Source organism: Eleutherodactylus coqui, chromosome 5 (assembly GCF_035609145.1).
Source record: "Eleutherodactylus coqui strain aEleCoq1 chromosome 5, aEleCoq1.hap1, whole genome shotgun sequence".
Classification (NCBI taxonomy): Eukaryota; Metazoa; Chordata; class Amphibia; order Anura; family Eleutherodactylidae; genus Eleutherodactylus; species Eleutherodactylus coqui.
In genome coordinates, this window is record NC_089841.1 from 2,754,008 (window position 1) to 2,780,721 (window position 26,714).

The 26,714-nt window shown below is 45.1% G+C and overlaps 1 protein-coding gene across 4 annotated transcripts in view; it reads left to right on the forward strand.

The window, feature by feature from the left end:
• The window catches only part of LOC136627260 (zinc finger protein 84-like), a 159,748-nt gene that overhangs the window by 128,996 nt on the left and 4,038 nt on the right, over positions 1 to 26,714 (forward strand). For all 4 annotated transcript variants that reach the window (XM_066602200.1, XM_066602203.1, XM_066602201.1 and 1 more), the window contains 4 exons: positions 586 to 765; positions 843 to 966; positions 1,046 to 1,110; positions 17,159 to 17,249. In XM_066602200.1, coding sequence (XP_066458297.1) covers positions 586 to 765; positions 843 to 966; positions 1,046 to 1,110; positions 17,159 to 17,249 — 460 coding nt within the window. The remainder of the gene's footprint in view (positions 1 to 585; positions 766 to 842; positions 967 to 1,045; positions 1,111 to 17,158; positions 17,250 to 26,714) is intronic.

Below are 26,714 nucleotides of genomic sequence, written 5' to 3' on the forward strand. Positions count from 1 at the left end.
GCTTGATTAAACACATAAACAGTACAGCTACCTAATGGGGTTTTGCACTACCCCCCCCAAAAAATGATAGCAGCTGGGCCTGGTGTACCTCTCTGCAGCCCCCTCAATGCAGCTGATTGGCTTTCATGGCCCAAGCACTAGCTTCCTAGTGCATGGCCAGGTGTAAGTCAGGTGAGTACTGTAACCAATCAGAGGCCACAGCATGACTATCCGAACTCCTGGCATCAGCACTCATATCCTCAGTGCTATGAAGCCTGGAGTTTGGTACGGTGACATTGCAGCCTCTGATTGGCTGCAGTATTTACCTGACTTCCACCTGTCCGTACTCCCAGAGGTCAGCACAGGGGCATGGGAGCCACTCAGCTGTATTGTGGGGGGCTGCAGAAAGGTGAGCATAGCCTATTTTTTTTTTTTAACTCTAGACCAGCTACTAGAAGATCTTCTTGGGGTAGTGATAAAACCCCTTTAAAATGTATCTAAAAACAATCAGATAATGTTTCACTCTTAAAGCAGAAATCCTATAATGCCAAAGGGTTCACTTACTTTTTCTTCTAATTATAGTTATTTATGTCTGTCCAAAAACAGGATTACACGGTAGTGAAGAAGGCCTCTAGTGATGGCTGTGGGGCTCCTGTGTGTGAAGGTTTGGGTAGACCCCTGAGCCCCATCACAGAGCCGCCCCCTCACCCCCCGATACATGAGAGGAACAATAAGGAGAAGATCCTAGAGCTCACCCAGAAGATGACGGAGCTGCTGACCGGAGAGGTGACGCTGTGGGGAATGTGGGGGACATTATACAGTAACAGGAGGGTCTGGGTGATGACTGTATGTTGTGTTGTCAGGTTCCTATAAGGTGTCAGGATGTCACCGTCTATTTCTCCATGGAGGAGTGGGAGTATGTAGGAGGACACCGGGATCTGTACAAGGACGTCATGATGGAGGACCACCGGCCGCTCACATCACCAGGTAATAGACATAAATACACATCGCCTGTAATTATCTGTATGTGGGGAATACATTCCATCACTTTCTGTGTTTCCTGCAGTTCCATCCAGTAAGAGGAGACCCCCAGCGAGATGTCCCCGTCCTCTTCCTCCACAGGACCATCAGGTAGATGGAGATATACCCTATGAGATGTATGGGGGCCGGAAGGTCTTGTCTTCAGTCTTGTTCTCTCCAGTGGTATTTGTCTGGGCTTGTATCTTGGGATGTTCTTTTAGTGACTATGCTGGGATACCTTCTAGCAAACAACAAGCTTAGATTGTGATATCAGCGGTATTTACTTAAAAATAGTCTGTGTAGAGCGGATCTTTTTGTGTGCCGCTAGAATCAGTTTAAGCCCCAGAAGTTCACATTGGAAATACATCCCAACTCCACAGCACATATACAGGCATCATTATCACAGCACTCACATGTACGCTACCTGTCAAAAGCTTTAGAAGACCACCGTTTTTCCAGTTATTTTTGACATTAACACAATTCAAGTCCAGCAAATAACGTGAAATGGGTTAAAAGTAAGTTAAAAACATAAAAATATATGAAATTTCAATCTAAATGCAACATTACAGATGAGCGCACATACTGGTCCGAGCTTGATGCTCGTTCAAACATTAGGGTACTCGAGATGCTCGTTACACGAGATGAACACTACGCGGTACTCCAGTCAATTCCATTTCCTTCCCTGAATGTTTAGCGCCATTTTCTAGCCAATAGACATGCAGGGAAGGCATTACCACTTCCTGCTGTGACATGCCAGCCCTATCCCACCCCCCTGCAGTGAGTGGCTGGGTCGATCAGGTGACCATCAAGTACTTAAACTGGTCCCGCCCGCGGCTCGCCTCAGACACACACTGGTAGAGATTAGGGAAAGTGCTGCTGCTGATATAGGGATAGGGTTAGAGTAGGATCCAGTCTTCAAGAACCCCAACACTCCTTCTTAGGGCTACTCCTCATCATATGCATTACTGTTGTGGCTGGCTGGGAGCCGTAGTGCACCAATTTTTGTATTATATATCTAGGCCGGTTCCCAGCCTGTCAGTAATAGCGTTCTCAGCCTGCAGTGCCGTACAACCAGCTCTCACCGTAAAACTGCTCTCTAACATCTCCTAGCCTGCTGCAAACGACTCCATTTATACCGTTCTGTGTCTGCAGTGCATTAGACCACAGTCTCACCGCTAATCAGTACTCTGTAATATTACCGGGGCCACTGCAAAGTATTTCAGCTCTGCCGCTGTGCAGAGCATCTCACAATACCCTTTCCTTGGTGGGGTTGAGATCGCCACAGTTACCAGCACTATCCACTGGCTTTAGAGTCTTCTCCCACTCCACACAGCCTCTCTTATCTACAAGTCTCTGCGAGCGGTAAATTACCCCTAGGTATCAGCGCAAGACAGCGGGTTACTTTTTCCTAGTCACAGCATAGAGCCTCCGCTATCTACAAGTCTCTGTGTGTGGTGAATTAAGCCACAGTTGTCAGTGCTGTACAGTGGGGTAATTTATTTGGGCCCTGCTCTATTCTTAATCCACCATGATGAGGGGTAGGGGTAAGGGTCGCAGACGTCCAAGTGAGGGTGTGGGCACAGGCCGAGTTCCTGGTCGTGGTGAATCAGAGCCGGCTGCTGAGGGATTAGGAGAGAGGCAAGTTTCTGGGGTCCCCAGCTTCATATCACAATTTATGGGTCAGCGTGGTAGACCTTTATTACAAACAGAGCAGTGTGAGCAGGTCCTGTCGTGGATGGCAGAAAATGCATCCAGCAATGTATCGACCACCCAGTCTTCTACGTAGTCCACTGCTCCTAGCCTAGGGACTGCAACTCTGAATCCTCTGGCTGCTGCTCCTCCTTCCTCCCAGCCTCCTCACTCCATGAAAATGACATATTCTGAGCAGGCAGACTCCCAGGAACTGTTCTCGGGTCCCTGCCATGAGGTGGAAAAAATGGTTCCTCTCTCACCTGAGGAGTTTGTCATGACCGATGCCCAACCTTTGGAAAGTTCCCAGAGTCCGGGTGATGAGGCTGGGGACTTCTGGCAACTGTCTCAAGAGCTTTCAGTGGGTGAGGAGGATGAGACACAGTGGTCTGTCAGTGAGGTAGTAGTAAGGGCAGTAAGTCCGAGGGAGGAGCGCACAGAGGATTCGGAGGAAGAGCTGCTGGACGATGAGGTGACTGACCCCACCTGGTTTGCTAAGTCTACTGAGTTCAGGGCTTCAGAGGGGGAGGCAAGTGCAGCAGCAGGACAGGTTGGAAGAGGCAGTGGAGTGGCCACGGGTAGAGGCAGGGCCAGAGCAAAGAATCCTCCAACTGTTTCCCAAAGCACCCCCTCGTGGCAAGCCTCTGTGCTGAGGGCTAGGTGTTCAAAGTTGTGGATGTTTTTCAGTGAGAGCACGGACGACCGATGAACAGTGGTGTGCAACCTGTGTCACACCAAGATCAGCCGGGGAGCCACCAGTACCAGCCTCACCACCACCAGCATGCGCAGGCATATGATGGCCAAGCACCCCACAAGGTGGGACGAAGGCCATTCACCACCTCTGGGTCACACCACTGCCTCTTCCCCTGTGACCCAACCTGCCACACAGATCCAATCCAATCCCCCTCCCAGGACACAGGCACGGGTGCCTCCCGGCCCACACCCACACGCTCACCTCCATTGTCCTCCACTCCATACTCCATCCAACAATGTCTCTCAGTGCAGCATTCAGCTGTCGCGAACAGCGTTTGAGGGAAAGCGCAAATACACTGCCACCCACCCGTATGCACAAGCTTTAAACGTGCACATTGCCAAATTAATCAGCCTGGAGATGCTGCTGTACAGGCTTGTGGAAACAGAGGCTTTCAAAAACATGATGGCGGCAGCGATCCCACGCTACTCTGTCCCCAGTCGCCACTATTTTTCCTAGTGCGCCATCCCAGCCCTACACCAGCACATCTCCCGCAACATAAATCGTGCCCTCACCAACGAGGTTACTGGGAAGGTCCACTTAACCATGGACACGTGGACAAGTACTGGCGGGCAGGGCCACTATATTTCCCTGATGGCACATTGGGTGAACTTGGTGGAGGCTGGGACCGAGTCAGAGCCTAGGACAGCTCACGTCCTACCCACACCAAGAATAGCGGGTTCTATCTCTGTGCTGGTATCTGCGATGATCTATGCCACTTCCTCTAAACCCTCCCCCTCCTCCTCTGCTACCTCTCAAGAAGTGTGAGCATGTCGCCAGCAGTCGGTAGCGTGCGGCGCGGCAGGACAACGGTGGACAAGCATCAGCAACCCGTGCTGAAACTAATTAGCTTAGGTGACAAGAGGCACACGGCCCCCGAACTGCTGCAGGGTCTGACAGAGCAGACCAACCTCTGACTTTCGCCACTGAGCCTCCAACCGGGCATGGTCATGTGTGACAACGGCCGTAACCTGGTTGCGGCTCTGCAGCTCGGCAGCCTCACACACGTGCCATCCCTGGCCCACGTCTTCAATCTGGTGGTTCAGTGGTTTCTGAACTACCCCCTCTTGTCTGCTCTGCATGGCAAGGTGCGTTGCGTCTGCGCACATTTACGCAAGTCCACCACGGACGCTGCCACCCAGGGGACCCTGCAAAGTGGGTTTCAGCTGCCAAAGCACCGACTGCTGTGCGACGTGCCCACACGCTGGAATTCTATGCTGCACATGTTGGCCAGGCTATACGAGCAGCGTAGAGCAATAGTGGAATACCAGCTGCAACATGGGCGGCGGAGTGGTAGTCAGCCTCCGCAGTTCTTTACTGAGGGGTGGCATGGATTGCAGATATCTGCCAGGTCCTCCGAAACTTTGAGGAGTCTACCCAGATGGTGAGCAGCAATGCGGCCATCATTAGCGTTACCATCCTGCTGCTTTGCCTGCTGAGAAGTTCGCTGTTAAGCATAAAGGCCGACGCTTTGCGGTTGGAACAGGAGATGGGGGATGACAGTATGTCGCGTGATAGCCAGACTACCCTCATGTCTATATCTCAGCATGTTTTGGAGGAGGAGGGGGAAGACAGCTGGCCACACTGCAGATGGTACCCATGCTGCTTGCCTCTCATCTGTTCAGCGTGTATGGTCTGTAGAGGAGGAGGATCCTGAAAGTCATCTTCCTAGTGAGGACAGCGATGTGTTGCGTACTGGTACCCTGGTACACATGGCTGACTTCATGTTAGGCTGCCCCTCCCGTGACCCTCGCGTTAGACGCATTCTGGCCACCACGGATTACTTGGTGTACACCCTTCTCGACCCACAGTATAAGGAGAACCTTTCCACTCTCATTCCTGAAGAGGAAACGGGTACGAGAGTGATGCAATACCACAGGGCGCTGCTGGAAAAAGTGATGCTAAAGTTCCCATCTGACAGTGCTAGTGGCAGAAGACGCAGTTCCGAGGGCCAAGTAGCAGGGGAGGCATGGGGATCAGGCAGCATGTACAGCGCAGGCAGGGGAACACTCTCCAAGGCCTTTGCTAGCTTTATGGCTTCCCAGTAAGACTGTGTCACCACTCCCCAGTCAAGGCTGAGTCAGAGGGAGCACTGTAAAAAGATGGTGAGGGAGTACATAGCCAATCGTACCGCCATCCTCGGTGATGCCTCCATACAACTATTGGGTGTCAAAGCTGGACACGTGGCAAGAACTTGCGCTGTACGCCCTGGAGGTGCTGGCTTGCCCTGCCGCTAGTGTCTTGTCAGAGAGGGTGTTTAGTGCATCTGGGGGAATCATCACGGATAAGCGTACCCGCCTGTCAACTGCCAGTGCCGACATGCTTACACTCATTAAGATGAACAAAGCATGTCATCATGCTGAACTGCCAATTTTTCTGCAGCCCCAAATGGTCTGTTTAAAGGTTTTTTTCAATTTTTCAAAGTTTCAAAAGTATTGATACTTTAACAGAAACCATTTTTTTCAAAGGGCTGCCTCCAGGCTCTGTTACAAATGAAGCAACAGCGAGCTGTATCTTTAAAAAAATGTTTATGGGTTTCACCTGCCCTCGCGGTTGAGCAATTTTTCACGCGTGCACTTGTACTCTTGGTACACCAATTTTTCTGGCCCTCGCCTATACTGTTATCTAATTAATTTTTCCAGCCTTCGCCTACACTCTTGGTACACCAATGTTTCGGGGGTTCGCCTACACTCTTGCTACAGAAATGTTACTGGGGTCTGCCTATACTCTTGCTACAGAAATGTTACTGGGGTCTGCCTATACCTTTTCTACTGAATGGGTTGAGGGGTTCGCCTATACTCTTGCTACGGAAATGTTACAGGGGTCTGCCTATACTTCTGCTACAGAAATGTTACAGGGTTCTGCCTATACTGCTGCTACAGAAATGTTACAGGGGTCCGCCTATACTTTTGCTACAGGAATGTTACTGGGGTCTCCCTATACTCTTGCTACAGAAATGTTACTGGGGTCTGCCTTTACTTTTGCTACAGAAATGTTACTGGGGTCCGCCTATGCAGTTTCTACTGAATGGTTTGAGGGGTCCGCCTATACTCTTGCTACAGAAATCTTACAGGGGTCTGCCTATACTCTTGCTATAGAAATGTTACAGGGGTTCGCCTATACTCTTGCTACAGAAATGTTACAGGGGTCTGCCTATACTTTTACTACAGAAATGTTACTGGGTCTGTCTATACTGTTGCTACAGAAATGTTACTGCGGCCTGCCTATTATCTTGCTACAGAAATGTTACTGGGGTCTGCCTATGCTGTGGGTGCACAAGGACTTTCCATTGTGGTGTTTTACTTGTCTGGCACAAATACACTGACTGACTAGGGTAGAAATGTGGGCCGAGGTCCTAGGCGGGGTGAAACTCTGCCATGTTTGGGCGCTCTGATTTCTTCTTGTGTAATACCATCTTTGTGCACTGACATCATAGGCGAGTCCAAGGAACTCAAAGACTTCCCATTGCGGTGTTGAGCTATCTGACACCTACACAGAATGAATTATGTGGGGACACATGGATTTCCCATTGCTATGTAACTCACGGCACCTTGGGTCACACAAGGTGGAGGCTGGGACCGAGCCTGACCCTGGGCCCGCTCACGTGCTTCCCACACAGAGTATTGCTGCATTGTGGAAATGTGTAGAAGTGCTGGCACCTGAGTCCCCTTTATGCCCACGTTTGAAGCTCCTGACAATTTTGTGATGGAGATGGCATGGGATTGGAATGATGATCGTACGTCAATTTATCATCAATTCTCATCAGCATTGTGGGCTATTGCCCACACTTTCAAAGAGGGTCGCTGCCTGGCCCTGCCAACCCTCTGCAGTGTGTGCCTCCGGTTCCTCCTCATGGCAGACGCACTTATAAATCGACATGAGGGTGGTGTGGCTATGAACTGAGCATGTGGCATGAGGGCAGCTGAACACTGCGCAGGGAAACTTTTGTGTGCGCTGTGGACGCAGGATCGTGCGGGGGTGTTGAACAGCAATGCCAGCATGTAACCCAGGAGAAGAGGCAGCGGTGTCACCCGCAGGCAGTGATTGTCCTTGGTTGCAGGTAGTGTGGTGCTTAGCTAAGATGTACCAACCCGTGTGCCTTGCTAATGAGGGTTTGTCCGAAGTAAATTGTTAGGGGGGTGACGCCAGACTTTTGCTCCCATTTTGGCTTAATAGTGGTACCTGGGAGCCTCAGATGCAACCATGCATGCTGCCCCTGCCCTTCCCTATCCATTTCTGTGGTGTTTCCATGACTTTCTGATGTTTTCTGGTGTTTGACAAGTCATGACCTATGCAGAGCATCGGTCCCATACAAAAATGCTCGACTCGCCCATTGACTTCAATGGGGTTCGTTACTCGAAACGAGCTCTCGAGCGTTACGAAAAGTTCGACTCGAGCAACGAGCACCCGAGCATTTTGGTGCTCGCTCATCTCTGTGCAACATTAGTCTGAATTTATGATTTTAACCAAAGGGCTTTCTCAAGGAACACATCAAGGACGCCTGCTCTGCAGCACAGAAAGCAAATAATGGTTTGAAAGTGAATGCAAATATTCCTATAGGTCTCAATTTTCATAGATTACTTTTAAACCCTCTTATTCTATATAACCAGTATTGGAACAGACTGCAATAAGCCCTCTAGGGCTCTAATTTGGACAGTTTTGCTCTTCAAGATAGACTACATTTGTATCATGATGGCAAGAAAAAGACAATTAACCAAAGAGGACAGACAGTTATAACCCTTAGACATGTAGATCAGTCCTACAGAGAAACTGCCAAGAACTGCAAGGTGGCCGTCAGTACAGATTCCTCTACCATCAAAAGGCACTTGGAAACTGACAGGAAGAGGCCTGCCGACCAAAGGCCACTACAGAATCACATGACAAGTGTTTGGGATTCAGCAGTTTGTGTGATCGGCGCCTCGCAGCACAAAACCCTCAAGCACAGGTAAATTGCGAATTTACGCGATCGCGATTTTTAACATTACAAGTCCCATAGACCCCTGTAGAAAAAAAAACCACTGCGAATTTCGCAGTAAAAAAGACTGTAGTGGGTAGTCACCCTAATGCAGTAAAAAATAACTAAGTTCCCATTTCAGCTGTGAAGAGAAGACTTCTATCTGCAGTTCTGACCAATGGAGGATCCGTAAGAAAGCCACGGCCAAGACTGCAAAAGAGGAAAAGACTTACCTGGGCAGAGCAGCACCTCCAGTGGACTCCTGAAGGGTGGAAGAAGGTCTTATGGACTGAGGAATCAAAATGTGATATCTTTGGTGCATCATGCAGGGCTTTTGTACGCTGTCGAGTAGGTGAAAGGTTCCTGAGTGTGAGACACCAACTGTCATTCATGGAGGTGGTGTGATGGTCTGGGGCTCTATTGCTAAATCCAGAGTTGGCAACTTGCACAAGCTGACTGGTACACTGGACAAAAAGGGCTACCACAGCAGATATACAACATGCAATACCCTCTGGTGTGCGCCTAGTTGGTCAGGAGTTCATATTACAGCAAGACAATGGTCTAAAACATACCTCTCGGTTCTTTCTGAACTACTAAAGAAGACAAGAAGTCAATAGGCTTCAAAGAATTGGAATGGCCTGCAGAGTCTCCAGATGTAAACCCCCATAGAGCTTGTTTGGGATGGACTGGACAGAAGGGTGAAAGCAGAGCAACCTAGAAGTGCAGCACATTTGTGGGAACTTCTGCAACAATGCTGGGAGGAAATCTCTGAATAACATCTGAATGTGGTTGTAGAAAGATTGCCTCGATGGTGTAAAGCCGTACTATCAGCTGGAGGGGCAACTGGGCGGAGTCACAAATCTAGATGTAATGTGGGGGGACGGAGTTACTCCATTATTTTTATGCATCTTCACTTGTTTATTTGTTCTCTGCTTTCATTTCAAAGTAATTTTTTTTATTTCAATAACTTTTTATTAGATTTTTTTTTCTTTTACAGAACAAAATATAACAAGCCAAGAAACAGGACATCAAATACAATATAATATTCAAATATGGTGCATAGTTTGCTATATGTTTACAAGCCTATGTCCTAAAGCGAACACAGATAGCTTTTTAATGGGTTCATAGGATAAATATAGCAATGTAGCTATGGGGCTAAACAGGGGAGGGCTCAGCGCCTAATGCTTGTGTTCGGAGTAACAATTATCAGTCAGTTTACAAAAAGAGTAAACGAGCGATCAGTGGGTTATTCAGGGGCTGCAATTTGTCTAGACTTTGCAGAAGTTGTGACGTTTCAGAAATGTGAGGGTGTTACAGGTGAGCTTGAAACAATGTAACAATGTGCCCCTCCAGCAGTCAGACAAGTAACTTGGGTACATTTGAGCCGGACAGACTGGTGGATGATACCATCCTAATAAGATCTTCAATAATGTTTCAACACGTGGGTTACATTTAGGTGCTTTGGTCAAAGTTAAAGCTTGTTTCCACTCTTTGCCACTAAATGTATGGCTTAGCTCTTTCTCTCATTCTTTTAATGGATACACATTTTGGAAGTGAGCACGGTTCTGCAACGTTGTATATATGGCGTTATACCCTGGGAAAGTATTTTGAATATTTTTGGGTCACTATTCAGTTATGAAAGTTTATGAAATGTATTTGTGAATATTTGTAGAGGTCTTCTGAAGGCAAAGAATAGTGAGATCGGAGTAGATCAGAAGAGACAAGAGATTCCCCTTGCGAAATGTGTGTGAGGGTGAACATGCCCAATACGGGTCACTTTGATATATTCCAGTAAGGAATAACATGTCGGAGTACCTGTAGAGAGATACTACCTTGGGAGTGCATTCTGAGGTTTCACAAGCCTCTGCCATCATTCCATGGTTTTAAGGATAGGCAGGTCAATGAAGAAAATAAGGAGGGTAACGGCCAATCCCATCGGGGGATGACTAGTAATATTTGGATAGAGATAGGAGAAGCTAATTGTTGTTCAATATGAACCCAGGGAGCTAGTTAGGAAACGTAGCTAGATAATAATCTTGGATGTCTGGGGGGTCTGGGCCTCCCACCCAACAGTCTTTAGTTAGGTTTACATTGCGCCATCTTGTTGACGGCTGTAAGGAAGTGTTGTGGTAGATCAATAGGATGAGTGCGGAACAGATATAGTAATTTCAGCAATAAAGGCATTTTAAAAGTAGCTATTCTTCCTAGCCACCACATCTCAAACTTAGATCATCTCTGAGCTCTGTCCTGTAATGTTTTTAGCAAAGGTTGAAAGTTACAGTGATAAAGGCCTTTATGTTGGTGGCTGGAGTTATACACAGGGATTTTATGCCATCAGTCTGCCGGTCAAACAAACGCGTGCTATGTAAGTAGTGCAGTACGTCCTTGGAGGTGTTCATGGGCAAGATTGGAGATTTTGGGGTGTTATTTTGTAGTAGGAGATTTGGCCAAACTTTTTCATCACCTCTAATGTGTTGTCCAGAGAAGATATGGGGTCTGTCATCGTCAATATGATATTGTTCATGTGTAGTGATATTAAATGGTAGCAATCTCCAATCTGTATTCCTTGGATTGAAGTATTTTCCGTGAGGGCTTGTGCTAATGGTTCTAAGGGTAAGATAAATATTAGTGGTGACAACGGGCATCCCTGCCTGGTGCCATCATCTGAGGGGGCTCCATTGGTAAAGACTTTGTAGATGGATTTGAACACAGTGAAGATACTGCTTTAGAATACGGACCACCAAAACCCATTTCTTCTCATGCCCAGTTTATACGGTCAAATGCCTTCTCAGCATCCAGAGTGAGGAACACCACGGGGACTTTTGTTGTTTTGGTATCGTGTCAGACTTGGGACCCGCCTGGTCTTATCTGGAGCTTGTCTACCCTTCACAAATCCGACTGGGTCTTCCAAGATCAAATTCAGTAAAATAGATGCTAATCTGGTAGCTGGTATTCCTGCAGACATTTTGACGTCAATGTGGGTCAGAAATGTTGGGGAACATCTAGATGTTTTCCAGGTAACTGTTAAAGCATGCTGGTTTGGAAAAAGAACCTATTTCTGTTGGTAACTCAAAGGTTTTACACAAGTATGGGGATAGAATATCTCACAACGTCTTATAGCAGACATCTGTAAACCCGTCTGGTAATTTACCCGATGGTAAAGAAATGAGGATTTCTGTCTGAGGTTCAGAGAAGGGAGGTAAGCTAAGCTTTGGCAGGAATCGGTGCATCTGCTGGGAACATGACAGGATTATCTTTTAAATTATATAAACTTATTATAATCTCTAAAGGTGCTCGCTACGTCTTTGGGTTAGTGAGCTTTCCTTTATTATTTCGATCTAGCTGATATGGCCTGCGTAATTTGAACTGTTGGGCTTTAAGATGGGAAGCTAAAAGTTTTCCAGCTTTATTGGTTTTTGAGTAAATTTGGGCTTTGTTTTTTTTTTAATTTCCTTTGCTAATTCCGGAGTAAATGACTTTGGAGTTTATCTATATTGAAAAAGTTCTTCAGCTTGTTGAGATGTCTGTTTTTGTTTATTTTGTATTTCCCGGAATCATAGACAGGTAGAGTTGGAAGGGACCTCCAGGGTCACCGGCTCCAACCCCCTGCTCAGTGCAGGATCACTAAATCATCCCAGATATCTGTCCGGCCTTTGTTTAAACACTTCCATTGAAGGAGAACTCCCCACCTCCTGTGGCAACCTGTTCCACTCATTGATCCCCCTCACTGTCTAATATCTAATCTGTGTTTCCTCCCTTTCGGTTTCATCCCATTGCTTCTAGTCTTTCCTTGTACAGATGAGAATAGGGCTGATCCCTCTGCAGTGTGACAGCCCTTCAGATATTTGTAGACAGCTATTAAGTCTCCTCTCAGCCTTCTCTTCTGCTAAACATTCCCAGATCCTTTAACCGTTCCTCATAGGACATGATTTGCAGACCGCTCACCATCTTGGTATCTCTTCTCTGAACTTGCTCCAGTTTGTCTATGCCTTTTTTAAAGTGGGGTGGCCAGAACTGGTCTGACTAAGGAAGAGTATAGGGGAATAATGACCTCACGTGATCTAGACTTTATGCTTCTCCTAATACATCCCAGAATTGTGTTTGCCTTTTTGGCTGCTGCATCACATTGTTGACTCATGTTCAGTCTATGATCTATTAGTATACCTAAGCCTTTTTCACATGTGCTGCTGCTTAGCCCAATTCCTCCCATTCTGTATGTACTTTTTTCATTTCTCTTGCCCAGATGTAGGACTTTGCATTTCTCTTGTTAAATACCATTCCGTTAGTTGCCGCCCACTGTTCAAGCTTCTCTAGATCTTTTTGAATACTCTCTCTCTTTCCTAATGTTAGCTATCCCTCCTAGCTTTGTGTCGTTGGCAAATTTGATCAGTTTCCCACAATTCCCTCCTCCAGATCATTTATAACAATGTTGACTAGGGATGAGTGAGCGTACTCGGAAAAGCACTACTCGCTCGAGTAATGTGCTTTATCCGAGTATCGCTGTGCTCGTCCCTGAAGATTCGGGTGCCGGCACGGAGCGGGGAGCTGCAGGGGAGAGCAGGGAGGAACGGAGGTAAGATCTTTCTCTCCCTCTCTCCCGCCTGCTCCCCGCTGCGACTCACCTGTCAGCTGCAACGGCACCCGAATCTTCAGGGACGAGCACAGCGATACTCGGATAAAGCACATTACTCGAGCGAGTAGTGCTTTTCCGAGTATGCTCGCTCATCCCTAATGTTGACCAACACTGGGCCTAGGACAGAGCCTTGTGGTCCCCACTTGATACATTCTTCCACTTGGATGTGCAGCCATTTATGACCACTCTGAGTACGGTCACTCAGCCAGTTGTGAATCCACCTAACAGTTGCCTTGTCAATCCCAGATTTGGTCATTTGTCACAATAAGTATGGTATGAGATACTTTGTCAACTGCTTTACTAAAGTCAAGATATACTATATCCACCGCATTTCCCTGATCAACCCAGTCGGTGAGTCTGTTATAGAAGGAAATTAGATTAGTCTGGCATGACTTGTTTGTTACAAGCCCATGCTGACTCTGGTTAATTACTCCATTCCCATCCAAGTACTTGCATACATGCTGCTTAATAATTTTTTCAAAGATCTTTCCCAGTATAGAAGTCAGCCTCACAGGCCTGTAGTTTCCTGGATCCACCTTCTTCCCTTTTTTGAAAATAGGGACAACATTTGCCCTTTTCCAATCTTCTGGGACTTCTGTTCTCCAGGAATTTTCAAAGATTATGGCAAGTGATTCAGCAATTACATCTGCTGCTTTCTTTAGTATCCTAGGATGCAATCCCTCTGGACCTTGAGACTTGAATTCATGTAAGTTAGCTAAGTGTTCCCTCACCATCTCTCTGCTTACAGATAGCCTGCATTCATGTATCCCCCAATAGCGCAGGGAAGATCAGCTGATGTTACATCTACTTTCTGAGAGAAAACAGATACAAAATAGGAATTTAAAAGTTCTTCCTTCTCAACATGATTCTTAACCAATTCATCATTTTCATCCTGTAAGCATCCAATAGCATCTTAGACTTTTCTTTTGTTTTTAATCCCCAAATCCTTTTTTATTGCTTTTGGCCTCTCTTACAAGCCTCAATTCATTACCAGCTTTAGCTTTTCTGACACTTGCCCTACAGTTTCTGCAGACCCCATTATATTCTTCTTTAGATATTCCCCCCCTCTTCCCATTTGATAAACATATCTTTCTTCCTCTAACATGTGTACAAGTTCTGTGTTGTTCATCCATTCTGGTCTCTTTAAATGCTTCCCATTCTCCCTTCTTTTAGGGATCGGTAACGATTGTGCTTTGAGAATCTCATTCCACAATATTTCCCAACCTTCTTGGACATTTTTGTCCTTCAGAACATCCAGCCATTGGATTCTTCCTCTCCTCTTTCTGAGTCCGTTAAAATCTGCCTTTCTGAAATCCAATCCATTTAGTGCGGTGTTCCAATGAGTGTATGTATATATAATTTACTCTGTTTAGGGGAGGAATGTTGCTGACAACGAGTATGTATATAAATATATATAATATATACACACGCATCTTCTAGGGAGGCAGCAGACATGTTATCACAATTGCGCTGTTTGGATATAATGTGGGTGCTACATTGTGTGTGGGGGGTCCAAAGCATATATCTAGGCAGAGGCCGCTGTTCTTACAGGCTGACACGGCATATCTCTAGGCAGAGGCTGCTGTTCTCACTGGCTGACGCTGATAATCTCTACAGAGAGGCCGCTGTTCTCACAAGCTGATGCAGCATATCTCTAGGCAGAGGCTGCGGCTCTCACTGGCTGACTCGGCATATCTTTAGGAAGTGGCCTCTGTTCTCAGGGGCTGATGTGGCATATCTCTAGGCAGTGGATGCTGTTTTAACTGCCTGACACGGCATATCTCTATACGGAGGCTGCTGTTCTCACGGGCTGATGCGCATTATCTCTGGGCAGGGGCTGCTGTTCTCACGGACTGATGCAGCAAATCTCTGGGCAGGGGCTGCTGTTCTCACGGGCTGATGCGCCATATCTCTGGGCAGGGGCTGCTGTTCTCACGGGCTGATGCGCCATATCTCTGGGCAGGGGCTGCTGTTCTCAAGGGCTGATGCAGCATATCTCTGGGCAGGGGCTGCTGTTCTCACGGACTGATGCGCCATATCTCTAGACAGTGGCCACTGTTCTCACGAGCTGATGCGGCATATCTCAAGGCAGTGGCCGCTGTTGTTACAGGCTGACGCGGCATATCTCTAGACAGTGGGCGCTGTTTTCACTTCTTGACGCGGCATATCTGTAGACAGGGGCCGCTGTTCTCACGGGCTGATGCGCCATATCTCTAGGCAGAGTCTGCTGTTTCCATGGGCTGACTCGACATAACCCTAGACCAGGTCGACTGTTCTCACTGGCTGACACGGCATATCTCTAGGCAGTTTATGCTGTTTTCACTGCCTGACGCGGCATATCTCTAGTCAGAGGTCGCTGTTCTCATTGGCTGATGCAGCATATGTCTAGGCAGTGGCCGCTGTTCTTGCACGCTGACGCGGCATATCTCTAAGCAGTGGGCACTGTTTTCACTGCTTGACGCGGCATATCTGTAGACAGGCCGCTGTTCTCACTGGATGATGCAGTGCATCTCTAGGCAAAGGCCGCTGTTCTCACTGGCTGACGCGGCATATCTCTAGGCAAAGGCCGCTGTTCTCACTGGCTGACGCGGCATATCTCTAGGCAATGTCTGCTGTTCTCACTGGCTGATGCAGTATATCTCTAGATGGAGGCCGCTGTTCTCACGGGTTGTCATAGCGTATCTGTAGGCAGAGGCCGCTGTTCGCACGGGCTGACTAGGCTTATCTCTAGGCAGAGGTCGCTGTTCTCAATGGCTGATGCTGCATATCTCTAGGCAGGGGCCGCTGTTCTCATGAGCTTACCACAGTCCAGTGGATGTGTATTCTGCCTATGATGAGGCTTCTATCCAAGGACGCTGACGTTTGTTTGTAAACATCCTGGTATCTAGAAGGAACAACTAACAGAAACGAGACAGGAAGCACACGGAATAAGAGAGACGGCTAAGATGTTCATCCACTCACAGCAACAATTTATGGGATCCCTCCGAACTTGATGACCTGTCTACTAAGTTGGCCACTTTTCTTCTGAGATGATTCAGATTGTAGAGTATCTTGTACGTCTGTGAGGTTGATATGAGAAGTTGCAGACTCCGTCATCTTGGTCTCCACATGGGAAATTCTTCTCTCTGCCTCAGCTGTGGCCGAGTTAAGGGGTGAATGAGCTGTGAAATGTGGTGATAGATATTTGTAACGCTTTCGTAGAGGTATCTGGAGAGACGCTTCATTAACTGGTATGCTATCTAAGATGTCGGTCTCCGCTCGTGATGTAGCTTTAGTCAACGTTGCTCAGTCACCTCTGCTCCAGGCACTTATTTGGATCCTGTCTCTCTCGGCTTTGCTAGGCTAGTAGAGGGACAAGAGGCTGTGCCCGCCGTGTGGCTGGAAAGACGATGACTTACTGTGAAGGGTCTGCTCAGATTCCGGTAGACATTCCTGGTTTGTCGAGCACATGAGCGCAGAGTAGCAGGGAAGCCTCATTAATTGATGGATCACAGCAGCTACTTTGCATTATCTCCTTTTAAGTTTGTGCGCTCAGGTGTAAGAGAGCCTCCCTGCGAGCTTCTGGCCGCACCATCTTGGTCCCGACCCGTGGACTGCCAGACATCTCTAGTCCGGCCATAGTTCTGATTCCCTCCCGCGGCACCCTGGATGCTTCTGCAACAGATGAGGCCTGTTTTGCGGTAAATATATCACATAGAAGTGGCTGTGGGGCCCTCGTTGATCAAAGCTCTGCAGTCCAGCAGCCATAACCCCTCGGAAGCCCCACCATTTCAAAGTACATTGGGGACATTAAACTGGAAATATCGGTAAGAACTGGAAACATTGAGGTGTTTAAGAACCTTTGACCACCACTGTGCATTGATTCGGTGTGTAGAGAGCTGCAGTCTGTCCTCACAGCGACCTAGCAGAAAGGGTGGGCACCGCAGGGCTCAGGCACAGAGTAGTAGAGCTGTGTATGCAGGGAACAGTCTGCTATTACTTGCTTGAAACGTCGCTCTGTTTTGTGAGGGACAAGTTTCTGCTTGGTTCCTTCCCATTACTCGTAGTTTTCGCCCTGCCGATTACTGCTCTTCTCTGCTCATCTAACACTTTCCACAGGATTGCTGGTGACTTTACAATATTTGTCTGACAGGGTGAAGATGTGCCCAATATTACGGCTCCGGGGGCGGATGTGAGGGGTGATGAGCGGCGGATGGAGGGGATCCCTACAGGTAACGGCCCAGGTGAGTAGTGACCAGCGGATGAAGCAGAGTCGCCTCCTCTAATCATTCACCCAATGTAACAATCTTGCTCTGAATTAAGCTCCCTGTTATATCAGTCTTGTGAAGAGATAGACCCAGAAAAGAGAGTATGGAGCGATACATCAGAATAAAACAGCCAACAATATGGAAAATTAAAGGTACATGACACCATAAACCCAGATAACAGAACATACAACATGGAGACATAGACCCAGATAACAGAATATACAACAAGGAGACATAGACCCAGATAACAGAACATACAACATGGAGACATAGACCCGGATAACAGAATATACAACATGGAGACATAGACCCGGATAACAGAATATACAACATGGAGACATAGACCCAGATAACAGAATATACAACATGGGGACATAGACCCGGATAACAGAATATACAACATGGAGACATAGACCCGGATAACAGAATATACAACATGGGGACATAGACCTGGATAACAGAATATACAACATGGAGACATAGACCCGGAGAACAGTATATACAGCATGGAGACATAGACCCCGATAACAGAATATACAGCATGGAGACATAGACCCGGATAACAGAATATACAACATGGGGACATAGACCTGGATAACAGAATATACAACATGGAGACATAGACCCGGATAACAGAATATACAACATGGGGACATAGACCCGGAGAACAGAATATACAACATGGAGACATAGACTCGGATAACAGAATATACAACATGGGGACTAAGAGGCAAATAACAGAATATACAACATGGGGACATAGACCCGGATAACAGAATATGCAACATGGAGACATAGACCCGGATAACAGAATATACAACATGGAGACATAGACCCGGATAACAGAATATACAACATGGAGACATAGACCCGGATAACAGAATGTACAACATGGAGACATAGACCCGGATAACAGAATATACAACATGGAGACATAGACCCGGATAACAGAATATACAACATAGAGACATAGACCCGGATAACAGAATATACAACATGGGGACATAGAGGCAAATAACAGAATATACAACATGGGGACATAGACCCGGATAACAGAATATACAACATGGAGACATAGACTCGGATAACAGAATACACAACATGGAGACATAGACCCCGATAACAGAATATACAACATGGGGACATAACCCAGATAACAGAATATACAACATGGAGACATAGACCCGGATAACAGAATATAGAACATGGGGACATAGACCCGGATAACAGAATATACAACATGGGGACATAGACCCGGATAACAGAATATACAACATGGGGACATAGACCCGGATAACAGAATATACAAGATGGAGACATAGACACGGATAACAGAATATACAACATGGGGACATAGACCCGGATAACAGAATATACAACATGGAGACATAGACCCGGAGAACAGAATATACAACAAGGAGACATAGACCCAGATAACAGAATATACAACATGGGGACATAGACCCGGATAACAGAATCTACAACATGGGGACATAGACCCGGATAACAGAATAAACAACATGGAGACATAGACCCGGATAACAGAATATACAACATGGAGACATAGACCCGGATAACAGAATATACAACATGGTGACATAGACCGAGATAACAGAATATACAACATGGGGACATAGACCCAGATAACAGAATATACAACATGGAGACATAGACCCGGATAACAGAATATACAACATGGGGACATAGAGGCAAATAACAGAATATACAACATGGGGACATAGACCCGGATAACAGAATATACAACATGGAGACATAGACCCGGATAACAGAATATACAACATGGGGACATAGACCCGGATAACAGAATATACAACATGTAGACATAGACTCGGATAACAGAATTAACAAAATGGAGACATAGACCCGATAACAGAATATACAACATGGGGACATAGACCCAGATAACGGAATATACAACATGGAGACATAGACCCGGATAACGGAATATACAACATGGAGACATAGACCCGGATAACAGAATATACAACATGGGGACATAAACCCGGATAACAGAATATACAACATGGAGACATAGACCCGGATAACAGAATATACAAAATGGAGACATAGACCCGGATAACAGAATATACAACATGGGGACATAGACCCGGATAACAGAATATACAACATGGAGACATAGACCCGGAGAACAGAATATACAACATGGAGACATAGACCCAGACAACAGAATATACAACATGGAGACATAGACCCGGATAACAGAATATACAACATGGAGACATAGACCCGGATAACAGAATATACAACATGGGTAAAATAGACCTAGATAACAGAATATACAACATGGGGACATAGACCTAGATAACAGAATATACAAAATGCAGACATAGACCCGGATAACAGAATATACAACATGGAGACATAGACCCGGATAACAGAATATACAACATGGGGACATAGAGGCAAATAACAGAATATACAACATGGGGACATAGACCCGGATAACAGAATATACAACATGGAGACATAGACCCGGATAACAGAATATACAACATGGAGACATAGACCCGGATAACAGAATATACAACATGGAGACATAGACCCGGATAACAGAATGTACAACATGGAGACATAGACCCGGATAACAGAATATACAACATGGAGACATAGACCCGGATAACAGAATATACAACATGGAGACATAGACCCGGATAACAGAATTTACAACATGGAGACATAGACCCGGATAACAGAATATGCAACATGGGTAAAATAGACCTAGATAACAGAATATACAACATGGGGACATAGACCTAGATAACAGAATATACAAAATGCAGACATAGACCCGGATAACAGAATATACAACATGGAGACATAGACCCGGAGAACAGAATATACAACATGGAGACATAGACCCGGATAACAGAATATACAACATGGAGACATATACCCAGATAACAGAATATACAACATGGGGACATAGACCCGGATAACAGAATGTACAACATGGGGACATGGACCCGGATAACAGAATATACAACATGGGGACATAGACCCAGATAACAGAATATACAACATGGAGGCATAGACCCCGATAACAGAATATACAACATGGGGACATAGACCCGGATAACAGAATATACAACATGGGGACATTGACCTGGATAACAAAATGTACAACATGGGGACATAGACCCGGTTAACAGAATATACAACATGGAGACATAGACCCGGATAACAGAATTTACAACATGGAGACATAGACCCGGATAACAGAATATACAACATGGGTAAAATAGACCTAGATAACAGAATATACAACATGGGGACATAGACCTAGATAACAGAATATACAAAATGGAGACATAGACCCGGATAACAGAATATAGAACATGGGGACATAGACCCGGAGAACAGAATATACAACATGGGGACATGGACCCGGATAACAGAATATACAACATGGGTACATGGACCCGAATAACAGAATATACAACATGGGGACATAGACCCGGATAACAGAATATACAAAATGGAGACATAGACCCGGATAACAGAATATAGAACATGGGGACATAGACCCGGAGAACAGAATATACAACATGGGGACATGGACCCGGATAACAGAATATACAACATGGGTACATGGACCCGAATAACAGAATATACAACATGGGGACATAGACCCGGATAACAGAATATACAAAATGGAGACATAGACCCGGATAACAGAATATACAACATGGGGACATAGACCCGGAGAACAGAATATACAACATGGGGACATGGACCCGGATAACAGAATATACAACATGGGGACATAGACCCAGATAACAGAATATACAACATGGAGGCATAGACCCCGATAACAGAATATACAACATGGGGACATAGACCCGGATAACAGAATATACAACATGGAGACATAGACCCGGATAGCAGAATATACAACATGGGGACATAGACCCGGAGAACAGAATATACAACATGGGGACATAGACCCGGAGAACAGAATATACAACATGGGGACATGGACCCGGATAACAGAATATACAACATGGGGACATGGACCCGGATAACAGAATATACAACATGGGGACATGGACCCGAATAACAGAATATACAACATGGGGACATAGACCCGAATAACAGAATATACAACATGGGGACATAGACCCGGTAACAGAATATACAACATGGGGACATAGACCCGGATAACACAATATACAACATGGAGACATAGACCCGGATAACAGAATATACAACATGGGGACATAGACCCAGATAACAGAATATACAACATGGAGGCATAGACCCCGATAACAGAATATACAACATGGGGACATAGACCCCGGATAACAGAATATACAACATGGAGACATAGAGCCGGATAACAGAACATACAACATGGAGACATAGAGCCGGATAACAGAACATACAACATGGGGACATAGACCCGGAGAACAGAATACACAACATGGAGACATAGACCCGGAGAACAGAATACACAACATGGAGACATAGACCCGGAGAACAGAATAAACAACATGGAGACATAGACCCGGATAACAGAATATACAACATGGAGACATAGACCCAGATAACAGAATGTACAACATGGGGACATAGACCCGGATAACAGAATGTACAACATGGAGACATAGACCTGGATAACAGAATATACAACATGGGGACATAGACCTGGATAACAGAATGTACAACATGGAGACATAGACCCGGATAACAGAATATACAACATGGGGACATAGACCTGGATAACAGAATGTACAACATGGAGACATAGACTCGGATAACAGAATATACAACATGGGGACATAGACCCGGATAACAGAATTTACAACATGGAGACATAGACCCGGATAACAGAATATACAAAATGGAGACATAGACCCGGATAACAGAATATACAACATGGAGACATAGACCCAGATAACAGAATACACAAAATGGAGACATAGACCCGGATAACAGAATATACAAAATGGAGACATAGACCCGGATAACAGAATATACAACATGGAGACATAGACCCGGATAACAGAATATACAACATGGAGACATAGACCCGGATAACAGAATGTACAACATGGGGACATAGACCCGGATAACAGAATATACAACATGGAGACATAGAACCAGATAACAGAATATACAACATGGAGACATAGACCCGGATAACAGAATATACAACATGGAGACATAGACCCAGATAACAGAATATACAACATGGAGACATAGACCCGGATAACAGAATATACAACATGGAGACATAGACCCGGATAACAGAATATACAACATGGAGACATAGACCCAGATAACAGAATACACAACATGGAGACATAGACCCGGATAACAGAATGTACAACATGGGGACATAGACCCGGATAACAGAATATACAACATGGAGACATAGACCCAGATAACAGAATACACAACATGGAGACATAGACCCGGATAACAGAATGTACAACATGGGGACATAGACCCGGATAACAGAATATACAACATGGAGACATAGACCCGGATAACCGAATATACAACATGGAGACATAGACCTGGATAACCGAATATACAACATGGAGGCATAGACCCCAGATAACAGAATATACAACATGGAGACATAGACCCCGATAACAGAATATACAACATGGGGACATAGACCCGGATAACAGAATATACAACATGGAGACATAGACCCGGAGAACAGAATACACAACATGGAGACATAGACCCGGATAACAGAATACACAACATGGAGACATAGACCCAGATAACAGAATATACAACATGGAGACATAGACCCGGATAACAGAATATACAACATGGAGACATAGACCCGGATAACCGAATATACAACATGGAGACATAGACCCAGATAACAGAATATACAACATGGAGGCATAGACCCCGATAACAGAATATACAACATGGGGACATAGACCCGGATAACAGAATATACAACATGGAGACATAGACCCGGAGAACAGAATACACAACATGGAGACATAGACCCCCGGATAACAGAATATACAACATGGAGACATAGACCCGGAGAACAGAATACACAACATGGAGACATAGACCCAGATAACAGAATATACAACATGGAGACATAGACCCGGATAACAGAATATACAACATGGAGACATAGACCTGGATAACAGAATATACAACATGGGGACATAGACCTGGATAACAGAATGTACAACAGGGAGACATAGACCCGGATAACAGAATATACAACATGGAGACATAGACCCGGATAACAGAATATACAACATGGGGACATAGACCCGGATAACAGAATTTACAACATGGAGACATAGACCCGGATAACAGAATATACAACATGGGTAAAATAGACCTAGATAACAGAATATACAAAATGGAGACATAGACCCGGATAACAGAATATACAACATGGAGACATAGACCCAGATAACAGAATACACAAAATGGAGACATAGACCCAGATAACAGAATATACAAAATGGAGACATAGACCCGGATAACAGAATATACAACATGGAGACATAGACCCGGATAACAGAATATACAACATGGAGACATAGACCCGGATAACAGAATGTACAACATGGGGACATAGACCCGGATAACAGAATATACAACATGGAGACATAGAACCAGATAACAGAATATACAACATGGAGACATAGACCCGGATAACAGAATATACAACATGGAGACATAGACCCAGATAACAGAATATACAACATGGAGACATAGACCCCGATAACAGAATGTACAACATGGGGACATAGACCCGGATAACAGAATATACAACATGGAGACATAGACCCGGATAACCGAATATACAACATGGAGACATAGACCTGGATAACCGAATATACAACATGGAGACATAGACCCTGATAACAGAATATACAACATGCAGACATAGACCCTGATAACAGAATATACAACATGCAGACATAGACGCAGATAACAGAATATACAAAATGGATACATAGACCCAGATAACAGAATATACAACATGGAGACATAGACGCAGATAACAGAATATACAACATGGATACATAGACCCAGATAACAGAATATACAACATGGAGACATAGACCCAGTTAACAGAATGTACAACATGCAGACATAGACGCAGATAACAGAATATACAAAATGGTTACATAGACCCAGATAACAGAATATACAACATGGAGACATAGACCCGGATAACAGAATATACAACATGGGGACATAGACCCGGATAACAGAATATACAACATGGAGACATAGACCCGGATAACAGAATATACAACATGGAGACATAGACCCGGATAACAGAATATACAACATGGAGACATAGACCCTGATAACAGAATATACAACATGGAGACATAGACCCCGATAACAGAATATACAACATGGAGACATAGACCCGGATAACAGAATATACAACATGGGGACATAGACCCGGATAACAGAATATACGACATGGAGACATAGACCCGGATAACAGAATATACAACATGGGGACATAGACCCTGATAACAGAATATACAACATGGGGACATAGACCCCGATAACAGAATCTACAACATGGAGACATAGACCCATATAACAGAATGTACAACATGGAGACATAGACCCGGATAACAGGATATACAACATGGGGACATAGACGCGGATAACAGAATGTACAACATGGAGACATAGACCCAGATAACAGAATATACAACATGGGGACATAGACCCGGATAACAGAATATACAACATGGGGACATAGACCCGGATAACAGAATATACAACATGGGGACATAGACCTGGATAACAGAATATACAACATGGAGACATAGACCTGGATAACAGAATATACAACATGGAGACATAGACCCGGATAACAGAATATACAACATGGAGACATAGACCCAGATAACAGAATATACAACACGGGGACATAGACCCGGATAACAGAATATACAACATGGGGACATAGACCCGGATAACAGAATATACAACATGGAGACATAGACCCGGATAACAGAATGTACAACATGGGGACATAGACCCGGATAACAGAATATACAACATGGAGACATAGAACCAGATAACAGAATATACAACATGGAGACATAGACCCGGATAACAGAATATACAACATGGAGACATAGACCCAGATAACAGAATATACAACATGGAGACATAGACCCGGATAACAGAATATACAACATGGAGACATAGACCCGGATAGCAGAATATACAACATGGAGACATAGACCCAGATAACAGAATACACAACATGGAGACATAGACCCGGATAACAGAATGTACAACATGGGGACATAGACCCGGATAACAGAATATACAACATGGAGACATAGACCCAGATAACAGAATACACAACATGGAGACATAGACCCGGATAACAGAATGTACAACATGGGGACATAGACCCGGATAACAGAATATACAACATGGAGACATAGACCCGGATAACCGAATATACAACATGGAGACATAGACCTGGATAACCGAATATACAACATGGAGGCATAGACCCCAGATAACAGAATATACAACATGGAGACATAGACCCCGATAACAGAATATACAACATGGGGACATAGACCCGGATAACAGAATATACAACATGGAGACATAGACCCGGAGAACAGAATACACAACATGGAGACATAGACCCGGATAACAGAATACACAACATGGAGACATAGACCCAGATAACAGAATATACAACATGGAGACATAGACCCGGATAACAGAATATACAACATGGAGACATAGACCCGGATAACCGAATATACAACATGGAGACATAGACCCAGATAACAGAATATACAACATGGAGGCATAGACCCCGATAACAGAATATACAACATGGGGACATAGACCCGGATAACAGAATATACAACATGGAGACATAGACCCGGAGAACAGAATACACAACATGGAGACATAGACCCGGAGAACAGAATACACAACATGGAGACATAGACCCAGATAACAGAATATACAACATGGAGACATAGACCCGGATAACAGAATATACAACATGGAGACATAGACCTGGATAACAGAATATACAACATGGGGACATAGACCTGGATAACAGAATGTACAACATGGAGACATAGACCCGGATAACAGAATATACAACATGGAGACATAGACCCGGATAACAGAATATACAACATGGGGACATAGACCCGGATAACAGAATTTACAACATGGAGACATAGACCCGGATAACAGAATATACAACATGGGTAAAATAGACCTAGATAACAGAATATACAAAATGGAGACATAGACCCGGATAACAGAATATACAACATGGAGACATAGACCCAGATAACAGAATACACAAAATGGAGACATAGACCCGGATAACAGAATATACAAAATGGAGACATAGACCCGGATAACAGAATATACAACATG